The sequence below is a fragment of the Lithobates pipiens genome, unplaced genomic scaffold (genome assembly GCF_037356315.1).
Source record: "Lithobates pipiens isolate NorthernLeopardFrog02 unplaced genomic scaffold, aLitPip1_a1.2 Scaffold_25, whole genome shotgun sequence".
In the NCBI taxonomy this organism is placed as follows: domain Eukaryota; kingdom Metazoa; phylum Chordata; class Amphibia; order Anura; family Ranidae; genus Lithobates; species Lithobates pipiens.
In genome coordinates this window covers 5,394,491-5,412,243 of record NW_027507787.1, presented here as the reverse complement: position 1 = coordinate 5,412,243, position 17,753 = coordinate 5,394,491, and the positions used below count along the sequence as shown (strand labels likewise).

General features: G+C 40.3%; 1 protein-coding gene across 2 annotated transcripts in view; it reads left to right on the top strand.

The window, feature by feature from the left end:
- The window catches only part of ZCCHC24 (zinc finger CCHC-type containing 24), a 183,699-nt gene extending 166,945 nt beyond the window's left edge, over positions 1-16,754 (top strand). For both annotated transcript variants that reach the window (XM_077453989.1, XM_077453988.1), the window contains exons 3-4: positions 3,987-4,151; positions 14,486-16,754. In XM_077453989.1, coding sequence (XP_077310115.1) covers positions 3,987-4,151; positions 14,486-14,599 — 279 coding nt within the window. In that variant the 3' untranslated portion in view covers positions 14,600-16,754. The remainder of the gene's footprint in view (positions 1-3,986; positions 4,152-14,485) is intronic.
- Positions 16,755-17,753: the final 999 nt, after the last annotated feature.

Sequence of the window (17,753 nt, the reverse complement as noted above, 5' to 3'; positions counted from 1 at the left end):
AACCAAACCTGGACCCTCAGGATCCAAACAACCGTAGGCCGATTACAAGCCTCAACACCATTTCTAAGATCATGGAGAAAGCTGTAGTACATCAGCTACAACTTCACCTGGATACTCACAAACTCCTGGACCCGCTGCAATCAGGCTTCCGCCCGGGTCATGGAACAGAAACGGCTCTCCTCAAGATTTGGGATGACGCCCTCGAAGCAGCAGATGACGGAGAGCCGTGTCTCCTCGTACTGCTAGACCTAAGTGCAGCGTTTGATACAGTAGATCACAATACTCTACTCGTCCGCCTCACAGAAGTAGCCGGAGTCCAAGACATAGATCTCCAATGGTTCGCGTCCTTCCTAGGAAATCGGTCACAGACAGTGAAACTAGGAAAATTCCTCTCCAAAACTCGGGCAGTCACCTGCGGAGTCCCTCAAGGCTCTCCGTTGTCACCCGTTCTCTTCAACATTTACATTCGCCCACTCCTTCAAATCATCAGATGCTCAGATCTCTGCTTCCACTCTTACGCTGACGACACGCAACTTTATTTCCGGATCAATGGAAAAAAAGATCACCAACAACAACTTGAAAACTGCCTCAAATCAATAGAGGACTGGATGACCACCAACTCCCTCCAGCTGAACCAATCAAAGACAGAGCTTCTTATCTTACAGCCAAATCATAAGCCTGCAACCAAAACCTCCTGGTCTCCACCAACCGTCTTTGGGCAGACTATCTCCCCAAAGACCAAAGCGAAGAGTCTCGGGGTTATTTTAGACGCACAAATGTCAATGGATGCGCAAATAGGATCTGTAGTCAGTCGATCTCACCATCTGCTGCGAATGCTTCGCAGACTCATCCCTTTTATACCAAAGAATGACAAAGCAGTGGTAGTTGGAACAATCATTAATTCACGACTGGACTACGCAAACTCGCTTTACATAGGATTACCACAATATCAACTTGCGCGATTACAACTGATCCAAAACACGGCGGCAAGGCTGATAACAGGAAAAAAACCCTGGGAATCCATTTCTCCTTCACTGAGGAGCTTACATTGGCTAACCGTAAAAAATCGGATCACGTTCAAGACCATTTGCCTCACCCACAAATGCGTGCATAGAGAAGCTCCGCAATACCTAATGGAGAAAATAAATCATTACACACCAAACCGCAGTCTTCGATCAGCCAACAAAAACCTCCTCCTCGTGCCCAAAGCCCGGTATAAATCCAAGGGTGATCGGAGATTCGCTGTCCAAGGGCCTCGGCTATGGAATGCTCTACCAATCAACATCCGCCTGGAAGAAAATCACCTGGCTTTTAGGAAAAAACTCAAGACCTTCCTCTTTTAGCAGATGATCAAAGCTCGCCACAGCGCCTAGAGGCGATTCAGTTCGCATTGTGCGCTATATAAGTATTTCATTCATTCATTCATTCATTCATGCAGCAAACTAAACAGACATAGCACAGGAGAGCAATGAGAGAACAGAGCGGGGGTATAATCTGCCCACCGCCCAGCCCACATAAGCTCTGTTGATCATTCAGAGCTGTGCTCCCTTAAAGGCTGTGCCCGGCCCCAGATACAGGGTCCTATTGCCACCTCAGGGCGGGAGATCGATAGGTTCTTTGTATGCCTTGCCAGGAGGAGGGACTCTGAAGGCAGAAGATCAGGCCACCAGCTGACTGCCAGGAAGAGGTAAGTGAGCCATCACACCGAGGCTGAGCAAAGTCCTTAGTAGAGTGATTGGGGTTGAAATTTCTGAAGAGGGTCTAGTTGTGAAGTGTTGGGGGGTATTTGTGAAGTGTGAGGGGGTGTTATTTGTATTAGGGGGTAGTGCTGGGGGTTAATATTGTATCCGTTTACACCAGTGCTGGGGGTTAATAATGCATCCCCTGACACCAGTGCTGGGGGTTAATAATGCGTCCTCTGAAACCGGTGCTGGTTTTGAAGTTTGATCGTTTCCATGCAGCCCCCATGGAATATGAAAACTTGTCTTGTGGCCCTCAGGTAATTTGAGTTTGAGACCCTTGAACCAGAAGCTTGTGGCTATACCATACTATACTTTAATGATGCACTAGAAAGGTACTTGAAATATATGCAAACCCTTACCTTGTAAAACAACCAATTCATTTTTAAGCAGAAATGCACAGCAAAAACAGACATATATATTAGTGGCAACCTGTGAAGCTGTGAAGCTCTGGTGAACTCCATGCCCAAGAGGGTTAAGGCCATGCTGGAAAATAATGGTGGCCACACAAAATATTGACACTTTGGGCCCAATTTGGACATTCTGTCTTAGGGGTGTACTCACTTTTGTTGCCAATGGTTTAGACATTAATGGCTGTGTGTTGAGTTATTTTCAGGGGACAGCAAATTTACACTGTTATACAAGCTGTACACTCACTACTTTACATTGTAGCAAAGTGTCATTTCTTCAGTGTTGTCACATGAAGATATAGTAAAATATTTACAAAAATGTTTTTGTGTTTTTGCTGTGCATTTCTATTTTAAAACGGAATTGGTCGTTTTACAAGGTAAGGGTTTATATATATATATATATATATATATAGGGGTGGAGACTGTGGGGGGGGGGGGCTTGTTAGCATGGGGAGAGAAACAGCAGTACATTGATCTTCCCAGTAAAGAGTTGTGTGGTGGGGGCATGTCAGAACAAGTCTTAATAATTAGAGCAGTCAGGCCAGAAAACTGACCACGTTGAGATGGATGTGCTCTCATGTCTAGTGTTGTCAGTTTGAAACAGGGAAGCATGGGGGCTGGTAGGATCACCAGGTATTTCAAAGAAATTAATGCTAAGAGAATGGGACACTTTTAAACACAAGAATTAGTCCCCTTGGATAGAATAATTTTGACTAGGGTTTGACCACAATCTACTACATCTCTGAAACACTCCCCTGGTTTAACCCCCCCCATTCCCCCCCCCCCCCCCCCCCCACACACACACACCTCTTGCTCATCCTTCCATTCTCTCCCTTTTCTTTCACATTTCTTCATTTTATGCTTTTATTAGATCTGAGTGAATTCTACAGCTCACAGAAATAGAAACCTTACAGAAACATGATAAAATACACTCCCGTTTACTGTCACCGCTGTCTAACTTACCGCCTAGGCAAAGATTTCAGTGTTTCTACAATTGCTTGAGACATATTCATCATGTTCTATCAGACTGTACATACAATTAATGATAACAACCACTTCTGGCAGATATTTCACTGTGATGATATCCTGAACCTGGCAAGTACCATTTCTATTGCTTTTACTCACACAAAATTCATAAAACTTTTGATGAAAAAAAATATTTCATTCATATTATGTGAGTAGTCAAGCAAGGACAAAGAAAGCCTCATCGGAGCTATTTGGTTAAACACAACAAAATTGGTACACTTTGTCTACACAGTTGATCTGTTTTTGGGTAAATAGGCATAAAAATGTATATTAGATTATAAAAACTCATTCAAAATAAGCTGAACCGACCTGTCCTCATCCTAATGCCAAATAAGGTGCCCACTACAGATTAGATTAGTGGGTGGCCTTGTTTAAGGGCCATATCCTATCCAGCTACACTATACCCAGACCTATCTAGCCTAGTACTGCACATATGCAGACTTTTTTTTTCATAGACTGTAATGGAGAAACCATCTACTTGCAAGCCCATATCAAGAATTCCACTAGACAGCTTGATAAGACATAAGCTACAGCTCTAAGACAAGGTCACCTGCCAATTTGATGTCTGTAGAGAGCAGGATATATATGGGATGGTAACTAAGTGGATACATTTTTTGAAGTATTGATATTATTAACTGGTAATTTTGTTGTGGAGCAAAAAATATTTTTGGTCTTATGCAACTCTTGGGTTGCATACTATTCTAGTGTGATAAAACAGTGAAGTATTTCACTACATGTGAGGTCACCATTTGGTACAGTATCAGGTTATGATAAATAGAATATATTCATCTTTTTTTTTTTTTGTTGCCAGGCTCGTCCAAAGGGTGAAGGTCTAACCCCATATCAAGGAAAGAAACGATGTTTTGGGGAATACAAATGTCCGAAGTGCAAGCGGAAATGGATGAGTGGGAACTCCTGGGCTAACATGGGTCAAGAGTGTATAAAGTGCCACATCAATGTCTACCCCCATAAACAGGTAAGCCAGAGACTGAGAGAGCGTGATGGTTCCAGCAGCGAGATATTGCATGCAAGATTTTCAAGGTACCCTAATTCATAGGACCGTGTCCAGTATGCCACCCATAAAATATACTTGCTAGTGGCCCACTGTTTTTACCTGTAATGGTTGGAGGCATACCCCACTGTTATCATTTGATAAGGTGACAAACCACTGAAGTAATATACCAGAGTTGAAATTTGCACATGCCAGGGAAGATGGCGATCTGGCTGAAGGTTTTGAATATAGATAGAATGTTGAGGTAGTTGCTGTACAAGTAAAATCTTAACATAATCAGAAGCATATCCAGGAAATAGATAAAAAATAACAGTCAGGGAATGAGGGCTGAGGTTAGTAGGCACAATTAAGAAACTGGGTTAGGGAGCAGAACACAAAAGCTGTGTAACAGGAAACTCCAAATATTAGAATTAAACACAAGTAGTAGAGGAGTCCTTATACATCCTATGAGGCTGATAGATCCAGGGATAGTTAAGAAGTGGATATAGACTAAGAAAAAGGTACAGGTTAACAGATAGTAGAGAAAAGTAAGGGGGGGAGATATTAAAGCATTTGTAAACCCAACATTCCATATTCCTGATATGCATAGCTCCCAACTATCCCTGATTTCAAGGGACTGTCCCTCATTTGAACCTCTGTCCCTCTTTCCTTCTTATTTGTCCCTCATTTTTGGTCTTGATTTATTTGGTTGTACATAAAATACACTTTTTATCTATCCAAAAGTGTTTTACAATGATAAACCTTTCATCCAATTTCTAAATTGCTACATCTGTAAATCCCAAAAACCAATACAAAGGAATAGTAGTGGTAAAAACACTTGTGAGTATAACCAATCATTTTTTGAATAATTTACCTTAGCATTACAGGAAGTGTGTCCTATGCCTACATACTTTTGCTAATAAGGTGGCCCTCATTCCCATCTCAATTATGCTAATATGTGCCTGCTGTAACATGTACATGTATAAAGTATCCGGTTCTATTTGTATCCAGTATCCAGTTCTATTTGTATTGCTTTTATTGCTTAATTTAAACTGAATGGGTTGTTTTACATAGTGAGGGTTTACAATCACTTAAAGGGGTTGTAAAGGTTCGTTTTTTATTTTCTAAATAGGTTCCTTTAAGCTAGTGCATTGTTGGTTCACTTACCTTTTCCTTCGATTTCCCTTCTAAATGTTTTTTTTCTTTGTTTTCTTTGTCTGAATTTCTCACTTCCTGTTCCTCCTTAGTAAGCCGTTCAGTAAGCTGTTCTGGCTGACTAAACACCACTCGGATGATGGTGTGAAGTTTACTGAGGAGAAACAGGAAGTTCAGACAAAGAAAAAAAACATTTAGAAGGGAAATCGAAGGAAAAGGTAAGTGAACCAACAATGCATTAGCTTAAAGGAACCTATTTAGAAAATAAAAAACGAAGCTTTACAACCCCTTTAAGTTCCGACTTTGCCATAGCTTTTAATTCTGACTACTCTCATCAAGAGTCTGGCTAAGGCCGCGTACACACGCGGGGACTGTTCGCTCAACTTTGTCCGCTGAACAGTGTTTCGGCGGACAGTCCGCTCGTGTGTGGGCTTTCAGCGGACAGTTTCAGCGAACAGTCTGCTGAACAAAGTTTTTTGGAATTTCCGAAAAACTGTCCGCTGAAACTTTGTTTCAGCAAACAGTCCCCTCGTGTGTAGGCTTGTTCGTCAAACTAAGTTCCGCGCATGCTCAGAAAGGATTTACACGCCGAAGTTTGCATTGCAGTGTATAGGACGTCGTTTTCTAGTCCCGTCGTACGTGCCGTTCACGTCATCGTGCATGGTTTCAGCGGACTGTTCGTTCGTCGTGTGTGGGCAAGTCCGTCCATGCTAATTTTGAGCGGACTGTCCGCTGAAACTGTTTGACGGACAAAGTTGAGCGAACAGTCCCCGCGTGTGTACGCGGCCTAACGTCAGCAGACCTTATGAAAAGTTTGTGCCTGCTCCAAACATCTTCATACTTTAATGTTACATATGTTGTAGAATTTAAGACTGAATTATGTATTTATGACAAACGCAGCCCTGCAAACTATTGGAATTATGCCATGCCAATTGCAAGAAAATTGTGCTATTTCAGAACATAAAGATGCTATGTTGAACTTTACCTTTACCTGACACTAGGAATGAATGAAAATTGCTGCATGGGTATTGATGCTGCAGCCATTGTCACTTTCTAAACCTTTTTAGTCTGTCCAGACTGCTCTTACTAATTCTGCCCCCAAAAGAATAAGCAACAATCAATCAACAATGTAAAAAACTGATTAAAAAGGAGGAAATGAGTTAGAAAATGAATGGCATTTTTCCTGATTCTGCTGACTTGTGAAGAAAAATGCATGTATAACCATTCCTTCACTTTACCTTTTTTTTAAATCCCAAAAATTGTTGGCCAGAGAACCTTCTCTAGTAATTAGGCAGTGTTGGAAAAGGAAGTTAAATGTTCTGGTTACAGGAGGCTTATGCCGCGTACACCTGACCAGACTTTGCGGTAGACTAGGTCCGACGGTCTTCCTGACAGACTTTCGGCGGAGTTCTGATGGACTTGGCCACACACAATCACACCAAAGTCCGACGGATTCAAACGTGATGACGTACGACTGGACTAGAATAAGGAAGTTCATAGTCAGTAGTGAATAGCTGCCCTAGCGTCGGTTTTCGTTCGTTGGACTAGCATACAGACGAGCGGATTTTTCTACCCGACTCAAAAAGATTTGAAACATGTTTTAAATCTAAAGTCCGTCTGATTTTTAGACAGCAAAGGTCCGATGAAACCCGCACAGGATCAAATTGTCTGGCGGATTCGTTCCGTCTGACCTTTGCTGTCGAAAAGTCCGGTCGTGTGTACACGACATAAGGGACCACATTACCAAAGAGGTTGTTTTCACCCTTGACTATAGTATTACCCTAGTCTTTGATAAACATACAATTGGATATATTACTAAGTTATTTCCTTCATTTGACCTGACAGGTTACTTTAGAGTAGACCTTTATACTCTAATAGTAAGAATCCATGGTGCATGCACCTCTACATGCTGATTCCAAATCACAGCTTTAATCTGTTACACACATTTTGTTGTTTTCCTGGTAGTTTGAGACACTGGAGATGTATCCCCAAGCCCTTATGAGGGCTATTTATCCAGTGCCTCCCAAGGAGCTATCATATGAAAACTCAGAGATCGTGTGAAATTTCACGAAAATTGGAACAGCATGTTGTTGGAGGCAAGCAATAATGTGTTATATGGATTTCGTTTTGCATACAGATATATTCAATGCTGCTTCTATCATTTAAGAAGTAAGGGAGGAGGAGGTCTGCTTTAAGCAAAGGAAAATGTTCTTCAATAGCCAAAAATATGAGACACCAGGCTTCTGTGCTTTCTCTAGTCATGTTTGATAGTCTCATAAACTTCACCATACAAAACAGGTAAACAGTGGTGCGATCTAAACCCCCAAAAAAAAAAAAAAAAAAAACAACAAAAATAAAAATAAGTGAATAAGAAACACCCAGTGTTAAGCCCCATACACACTCAGATTTTCTGCTGATTTTTTTCTTCAGATTTACCAAAACCATGTAGTGCAAGGGCCTGCCTGATTGCTTACACATTGAAACTCCTGAGGTTTGACCTCATATTATATGGTTTTGGTAAATCTGATGGAAGAAATCAGCAGAAAATCTGATAGTGTGTATGGGGCTTTAGAGATGTGAGTTAAATTAATTGCAATAAAACATCCAGCTAAGATTCCACAATTTCAGTGATCTCAAAAACTCAATATATATATAGAGAGAGAGAGATAGAGAGAGGGATAGATAGATAGATGCTTCAATTAAATCATGCAATCTTTCCACCATACCATGCGAGTATGTACCATTACTTCCCCGTACTCACGCGGTGTGGTGTGAAGATTGCATGATTTAATTGAAGCTACTCTACGTCTGCTAGTGAAGTTACTAAAAATGATTTTTCAACATAAACATGGGCAGCCACAAGTTGTTTAAAGGTGGGTGCCAGCTGTGAGCTTCATCACAGGATGTATAGTGACCTTAAAGTGTATAGTACCTTAAAGTGGTTTTAAAGGCAGAAGGTTTTTTATTTTAATGCATTCTATGTATTAACTGGTTTCCGACTGGCGCACACCGATGTACGTCAGCAGAATGTCACAGACAGGCAAATTAGTGTACAGGTATGTCCCTTTAAATTTGCCGCCGTGCCATCGCATGCGCACCACCGGCGGCACGACCCGGCCAGGACCTACACGAGTTGGGTCGCAGGTCCTGCGGACTCGATTGCCACGGGGATACCCGCGATCATCTCATGGGGAGAGGCTAATATAAACAAGCATATCCCCGTTCTGCCTAATGACAGCGTCACTGATCTTTGCGCCCTGTGATCGGGAGCAGAGATCAGTGACGTGTCACATGTAGCCACGCCCCCAACAGTTAGAAACACACCTCAGGACACACTTAACTCTTACCCTGCCCCCTAGTGGATAACCCCTTCACTGCCAGTGTCATTTACACAGGAATCAGTGCATTTGCATAGCACTGCTTGTTGTATAAATGACAGTGGTCCCAAAAATGTGTTAAAAATGTCCGACGTGTCCGCCATAATAATAATAATGTTGCAGTCAAGATAAAAATCGCAGATCGCCGCCATTACTAGTAAAAAAAAATAAAAAAATAATAAAAATGCTATAAAACTATCCCCTATTTTGTAAACGCTATAACTTTTTAGAATCAGAGTCAGTTACCCAATGAGAAGAGAGAGGGGGCAGCGCCAAACTGCGTCTTCATGTCTGAATGGACACACAGAGCTGCAGCTCGGCTCGGGTGCCCCATAGCAAGCTGCTTGCTGTGGGGGCACTTGTCAGGAGGGAGGGGCCAGGAGCACCAGTGAGGGACCTGAGAAGAGGAGAATCTGGGCTTCTCTGTGCAAAACCAGCTGCACAGAGCAGGTAAGTATAACATGTTTGTTATTTTTAAAGACAAAAAAACGTTTTTATCACTTTAATGTGCCCATAGTGAGGGCCCGCTGTGTGCTACATCTTTCTAATACCTGAGGTGAGCGTGCCATGAGTATAGTACACCTCAAGGTACACATATTAGGTGAGTGTTGTAAGTTAGTCCCACATTTCTAAGGTACTTTTAACTTCAGTCATATTCTTGATAGCTAAAGATATTAATATCACAAAATTCGTTTCCAGAAGGTTGTTTGATAGGCATAGTGACTCATTTACAGTTTTAGCAGCATAGTGCAAAATACGTTTTACCAGAAAATATGAAATGCCAGCAGGGAATAGTGAACATACTAAACTAACTGTATAATAAAGTAAATAATTACAGTGAATCTCCTAATGCATGAAGCTGCCATCTTTCAGATGTTACTTGTCAGCTACACCCATTCCTTTCACATCTGGGTTCTGGAACTGCCAGAAATGTCATTGGTATGTCATGCCATACTTCAAAAGCCAAAAACATGTGGTCACAGGAAAATAATAGAAGGAAAAAAAAATAAGAAATAGGAGTTCTGTTGTGTAATGGAAAACTTTTTATGAAACAAATTGTGTTTTTCATTTATTATAGACTGAAATAGCTTTGTATGACCTAGCTGCTGTATCAGTCGCTTGTCTCTACACTGGTTTCATTCGTGATATTTTTTACACTCCAGAATTACTGCATACACATAATAAACATATCCTGTAATACAATGCAGATTTTGTGTGTAGGACCCAGCTAAGAAAAGCAGTTACAAAAAATATTACTAGTTTAGTTTAAAGGCTAAGTTCACCACGTTTTTTTCTAAATTCCAACTTTTCTATGTACCAGTTCACCATTAGCGCACTTTCACACTGGTGCGATGGGGACGTCGACGGTAAATTGCTGCTACTTTTAGCTGCGCTTTTCAGCCGCTAGCGGGTCACTTTTAACAGCCGAAAAAGGGTTCAAAGGGCCCACAAAGCGCCGCTGTTGATTTCAGTGGGCAGGGGCACTTTAGGAGCGGTGTATTCACTGCTCCTAAAGCCCTGCATAGATGCTGCTTACATGACTTTTTTAATGTCCCGCAAACGCACCGCTCCAGTGTGCTTTCAGAGGGCTTTCACACTGGAGTGACAGGAGAGGCGCTTTGTGGGCACTACACTTTAGCGCTATAGCGCCTGTAAAGTGCCTCAGTGTAAAAGTGGCCTTAATGTGCCTCTGTTACAGAAAAGAAAAGCTTTCCCTATATTCTAGAGCATGCATTACCGCAGCCTGCAGGCTCCTTCATAGAAAACTCCTCCATTACTTAGGCTGCTTTCACACGGAGGCGTTGGGGGCGTCGGCGTTAAAACGCCGATATTTTTAGTGCCGCTTTACCATAGTTTTAGCGGCGCTGCTGGTTAAAACTGCCCACAAAGTGGCAGCAGCGCTTTGCTGGCGGTTTGGAGGCACTGCCCCATGACTTCAATGGGCAGGGGCGCTTTAGGAGCGGTGTATACACTGCTCCTACAGCGCTGCAAAGATGCTGTTTGCAGGACTTTTTTTGCCGTCCTGCAAACGCACGCTCCAGTGTGAAAGCTCTCGGGCCTTAGGGAAGTACTTCAGCAGCTGGCCTCATTAACATGCACCATGCGCCACCTTTGTACTTGCATGCAGTCATTGTACAGTAAGTGGTGGTGTAAATGTGGTGGCTGCATGTGTTTTCTTTTTTAGACTACTCTCCCCTTATTTTCACTGGTCATCTGGTCAGTAACCCACTTCCTATCTTAGCATGTCTCCACTCTTGGACCCTTGGACAGCAGCATTGTCTGTCTGGGGAGGGGGTAATGTTAGATGCATTAGCAGATTTAGATGGACTTGACTAACAAAGCCAAACTTAAAGAGGGATTCCACCAAAAAAAAAAATATTAAAAGCCAGCAGCTCTAAATACTACAGCTGCTGACTTTTAATAAATGGACACTCACCTGTCCCGGGTTCCAGCGATGCCGGCAGCCGAGGCCGGTCGATCGCTCGGCCCTCTGCTGCTGCCGCCACCATTCTAGGTGAGGGAATCAGGAAGTGAAGCGAATCGGCTTCACTTCCTGGTTCCCTACTGCGCATGCGTGAGTCACGCAGCGCAATAGGAATTCTCTGCGCTGTCTCTGAGACCCGTGTGTCTCCTAGCACACAGCGCGGCAGGACAGGAAATGGCGTAGACTCCCACGGGAGTCTATGCCCGGAAGTGGGTGTAAATACCTGTCTTTGACAGGTATCTCCACCCCCCTCCCCCCTGAAAGGTGCCAATTGTGACACCGGAGGGGGGGAGGGATCCGATCAGTGGAGGCTCCACTTTAGGGTGGAACCCCGCTTTAAGCTAACACTTTGTAAGTTATATCAATAGTTTTTCTTCCTTTTGGGATAGATTTTTTTCATAAATGCATAAAAGCCTGACCATTGTAAGCACCCCTGTCCGTGTTAAATGTTTTTTCTTCCTCTAACTGCAACTTTTTTGGACAGCTTGGTTTATTAACTCCTTCATAAAGGAAGGTAAAATAAATCCTAGTGCCTGAACATGGTTTTGCAACTTGGCATGGACTAGCAAAACTGTACTATCATCGCAACTACTGCACCCAGGAGATTTATATCTTTGTTTTTTTCAGGACAAATTGAGCTTTCACTTGGTGGTAAATAGTAATGGATATCTCCTGATTTTTTTTATTATAACAGGAAACTGGCAAAAAATTTGTAAAATTTTTTTTTTTTTAATTTAGCTGTATATTTCTTGCTGTTACCATAACCTACCGCCAAAGAACAACCCGAAATCTTTTTTTCTGCTCCTGATGATACCTCATATGTGTAAAATTTGTTGTTTGTACCCATAGTAGAGCCAAGAAAAAATAATGTGCAGTTTTTTTTTTTTATCCTTCCTAAACACTGCCCCGGATACTGACATTGATATACATTTTTTTTTTTACAAATGCTGTTTTTTGTGTTCCAATAGTTTTTATTACAAATGTAAAGCATCACACAGAAGTTTATGTTTAACCACTTCAGCCCCGGAAGGATTTACCCTCTTAATGACCAGGCCATTTTTTGCGATACGGCACTGTGTCCACTTTAATTGACAGTTGCGCGGTCATGCGACATCGTACACAAACAAAATGTATGTCCTTTTTTTCCAACAAATAGAGCTTTCTTTTGATGGTAATTGATCACCTCCTGAGGTTTTAATTTTTGTGCTATAAACAAAAAAAGAGCAACAACTTTGAAAAAAAAACTATATTTTTAACTTTTTGCTATGATACATATCCCAAAAATTAAAAAAGAAAAAAATGTCTTCATCAGGTTAGGCCAATATGTATTCTTCTACATATTTTTGGTAAATAAGCGTATATTGATATACATATATATAATATATATATATATATATATATATATACATATACATATATATATATATATATATATATATATATATATATATATATATATATATATATATATATTGTTGGTTATAGCATCTAGAAAATAATGGATATATTTATTTTTATTATTAATTTTGTTTTTACTAGTAATGGCGGTGAGTAGCGATTTTTAGCAGGATTGCTACATTGCCGCAGACAGATCGGACACTTTTTTGGGACCATTGACATTTATACAGTGATCAGACCTAAACATAGCCTCTAATTTCTGTATAAATGTCACTAGCAGGGAGGAGGTTATCACTAGGGGCAATCAAGGGGTTAAGTGTTCCCTTAAGGGAGGTGTTTCTAACTGTGGGGGGAGTGGACCGACAGGGAGTAGAGAGAAATCGTTGTTCCTGATCACTAGGCCCCCTACAGCTATGGCGATTTGCGCAATCATGCCAACCTGCTGTCGTAGAATAACAGCGGCTGATCGGCAAGCAGTTAAGCAATTTCAAATAGTTGTTAGAACAAGGATGCATTTTCCAAGATGATAAAAGGCCCTGACCAGTGAAACACAGAAAAACTACATCCTAAAGTTTTAGGTTTAACAGTCCGGCTCTATTCATTTTTGCGACCATTTGTCTAAGGCTATGAGGCCATAAGTCTCAGCAACTAGGCACCAAGAAACATCAACAAGTAAAAATTAGTGTCAAGTAACAGTATAGTAAGCTAATGATCACATATATCTCTAGAGCATTGTGAAATATAAAAGCATTGTCATCTAGGACTGGTCCTGGTACCTCAAATCATGTAATGTCGATCTTGAAAAAAATAGAACAATTGGGGAGACTTTACGGTCCCCCCCAACAACATCCTACTACAAATTATTAGTATGATATAACAGAACCAATAACAGGAAAAGTGAAAAATTAGAAAAAAAGAGAGAACAGAGAAAAGTAGGAGATAGAATCAGAATAGAGTAGGTCCCCTCAGCCCCGGCCTCCCCTCACAAAATGGCCCAGTGTTTATGGAACTTGAAGATAAGCAATCCAGGGGTTCCACACTTTTTTTTTCAAACCTAGCTTGCTTATCTCTAGGAATACTGGTCAGTTTTTCATTAATCATAATCCTGGATATTTTATGTTTCACCAACATAACATTAATGATGAGTGGTTTTCATGCTCACGCTATTGTTATTTTAGCTACTAAAATAATGAAAAATATGTGTTGGATACAAATGCTGTTATTTTATCCTATTTAAAATACATGGGCAATGACCTTTGACCCTAACCCCCGACCTACAGTAGATCAAACTTTGATCTGACTTTTTTTTAAAAAAAATTATTACACACTTCTTTGTTTACCTTTTTCTCCAGTAGCAAGAAGAAAAAAAATTAAGTTTCTTTTTCTTTATTCAAGAGGAGATAAAAACTCAAGCGACTTTTCACCGTCATAGCCAATCATAGGCTATTACGGCGATCAGGTGATTGGGAACTGGGCCTCCGGTTCCTGATCATTAGTGAGAAGCAAATGCAGCCACCACATCTAGGAATTGGTAAGCTGCAATATATTGTTTTTATGTTTTGGGATTTAATATTACTTTAACTCACCCACTGTAGGATGCTTAACGTCTCCTATGTTCAGAAATTCTGTAAACAAAAAAGGCTTCAGATAATGTGCAGGTTCCACACCTCCAAAATTCTCATGAGAGCAATTTGCAATGTATAAACTGCGCAACAAATTCTTAAAATAAAAATAAAAATTGTGAGAGTTTGAAAATCTTTAAGCATAAAAAAAACACCTGTTACCCATCATTAAGGACTGGGTTGAAATTTACCAACAGCTGGTGAGCCATAACTACAACTGAGAATGGCATTAGATTACAAATGCACTAATTAATCTTTTGTGTCCCATTTTCCCCCTTGCAGCGACCTTTGGAAAAACCTGACGGTCTTGATGTGTCTGATCAAAGTAAGGAGCACCCCCAGCATTTGTGCGAGAAGTGCAAAGTTCTGGGGTATTATTGCCGTCGTGTCCAGTAAACAGAACCAAGTTCCGATAGTGGCGGGCAAAGGAATTGAAGACATAGAAGAACAAAGACACAGTGACTTGCATATAAACTAATAATATGAGATTTAGAATGTAACATTCTTCCTGTGTATGTGTAAAAACTGTATTTATAAAGCATTAGGGCTTACGAAAGTGGTTGCCATTTGCCTCCAGATTTCCCGGTTTCAACAAAATGAAGTTCTGGCTATTATTTTCTAGCATATTAAACTATGACACAAATGACTTTGCTCTGTAAAACAGTTCAAATGACAGTGATGATATGAAAATGCAGTAACTCTCAGTAACCAACCAGAGTTTAGTTTGTTAAGGTAAGATCAAGAGAAGTTTTGGATTCTGGTTGGGTGCTATGGGCTACTAAACATTTTACATTTCTCCTTGTCTTACTAAATAGCTTGAAAAAAAGGTGACAAATATTCCTTGAACGAGTCGGCTTTTGCCATATGCCCACGATATGCCCATGCCTACAGAAGAGGAGGAAAGATATTTTTGCACTTTTTCATGGGTTGTGAACCATTATCAAAAGCTGAATGTTAAAAAATACATAAACCATTGCTGTTTACTTTCAACATGTGTTTACTAAAAAAAAGACTGTTATATCAGATGTGTTTTACAGATAGTGTCATGGCTGTCAAAGAATAGTATGACCTAACCACATAATGTGCCTCGGAGATGGCAATCACCACATATAAGCCCTTGTACACACGGTCGGATTTTTTCTGACGGATTTTGTCCGAAACTGGTGTTGCATACACACGGTCGGACAAAGTTGGCGGAAAATCCGATCGTTCGGAAAGTGATGACGTTCGTTCGTTACGACGGGACTACGTTCAGGCTAGTAGCCAATAGCTTTGGTCTCGTAATTTGATATGAGCATGCGTGGCACTTTGTCCGATTGGAATTCTCTACAAAGTCCGATCGGATCATGTTTTCGGAAAATTTTATATCCAACTCTCAAACTTTGTTGGTCGGACATTCCAACAGAAAAAAAGTCAGATGGAGCCCACACATGGCCGGATTATGCGACAACGCGGTCCCATCGGACATTTTCTGTCGGAATGTCCGACCGCGTGTACAAGGGCTAACACATCTGCAGTGCCCTATAGGAACTAAACAATTAGTCTTCTTCTTTCATCATTTTACAAACAGTTATTACCAAGAAATAGCTGTCACCTCTATTATTTATATAAGCCTTGGACTTATAGACACATGGTGGTGGTTGCTTATCTCCAGATATCACCTAAAAAAAAAAATAGAATAAAAATCTGTATGCATATGGCAACGTCGAGTTACCAATAATAAATAAAAAACTATCCTCAACTTCTGGGAAGGTAAGGGACATTTGTTTACATGTAATTTAGCCTCTTTGCTATTGATCAACTAATGGAAGTATCCACAGTAGCAACAGGGGTTTATGTTCAAAATGGCCTAAAATTGAGGTAGAGGCAAGACACAACACCAATAGTATTAAGTCAGAAGAAATCAGTGTTACATGTTGTGTTTTATTGTATTCTCCTATAGGCCAAAAGCACACATAAAACTTTAACTGTGAATATGGGGTTGTCCATGGATTGAAATTGTCCCTAATCCCTGAGCTATAGATTTGCCTCAAGTACTATTTATAATTGTTATTTTGTAAGCCACTTTGTAGATTTGTTTTTTTCTGTTTGTGTGATTTATGTGTGTTGATGCGTGCTGGAACGTCTATTATTTTATTTACTAAATGTTCATAGAAGCTAATTTGTCTAGTCCTCTTATCTATTTAACTGATGCATTTTCTCCATTCTTATACACTGTTGTGCTAAGGTGGCATTGCCCATCATCTCAACAAAAGCGCAAGTAACAAAACCCATGTTCTGCCTCAGATCAGCAGTATTCGAAGTGCCACTTATCTACTGCCCTTTTACAGGCCTCAGTCCTGGCCCAATTAGAAATGAGGGAATGTTATCTTTTCCATTACCTGTCATACAATAGCTTACAGCCAGGGGTAGCTGTCATTTAATATGAAAAGTGTGAGAGCAAATTGCGTGTTTATCCAGACGTATAGTCGAAGTTGGTTGCGTTCTACATATACAAAATTAATAAATTCATGACCATTCTCAAAATATCTGAGGAGGCATCTTTAGGCAATTGTACATGCTTAATGATTTGCATATGGTGCTTCTTATTTTAACTGCATACAGTGGAAATTGCTTTAGACAGGCATGAAATGTGAGTATTGGATATTCGCTGAATCTTTGGAATATAAAATTTGACATTGTAGTTAGGGTATATTTAGAGACCATACTATATACACGTGATTAGTGATTTGATTTAATACAAGCTCTGTTTCTTTTCATTATGCTTCAGAGAACCTTATGAGAAACTTATGACTTTTATTTTGCCTTTATTTTGCCTTCCCCACACCCAATAGTAAATCTGCTTTGTTTTTCGGCCCCTTTTAATGCTCTAAGGAGGACTACAGGTGTTTTATGATAGATATCGCCCTGCATGAAGTCATAGCTGCCTGTCATCAAAAAACAAATGTGGAATGATACAGTTACAGTACAGCTTACTTTTCGTTCTTATATATATATATATATATATATATATATATATATATATATATATATAAAACTTACTTTTCGTTTGTTTTATATATATATATAGATATAGATATATAGATGATATATCTATATCTATATATATATATATATATATATATATATATATATGTATATATATAAATTTTAAGGATCACATTAAAATGAAAACACATGGAGTGAGGGACATCTGTAAGTGCAGGCATCAGTGATGGATACCAGTATTAGAGCCTGTTTTGACGGACTTTGCACTTGTGTCAGTGGGCAAACGAAGTGTGCTTTCAGGTGCATTTTTCTTGCATTTCAGACACTTCACTCTCTTCTTAGCTGCATCATCTTCAAGCTGCTTTTGCATTCCCATTGACTTGTATAGGGAGAGAAGTAGTTCTGACACAAATAGAAGCCCGTTGGCACAGACCCTTATGGTCACCACAAATGCTTTTATTCTTGTTTGGTAGAGGAATGTTATTGTAGCAATGGAGCTTGGTTTTACAGTATCTGAACCAAGACAGATAAACAGCGGGTCTGGGAGGGTTTGATGTGAGTT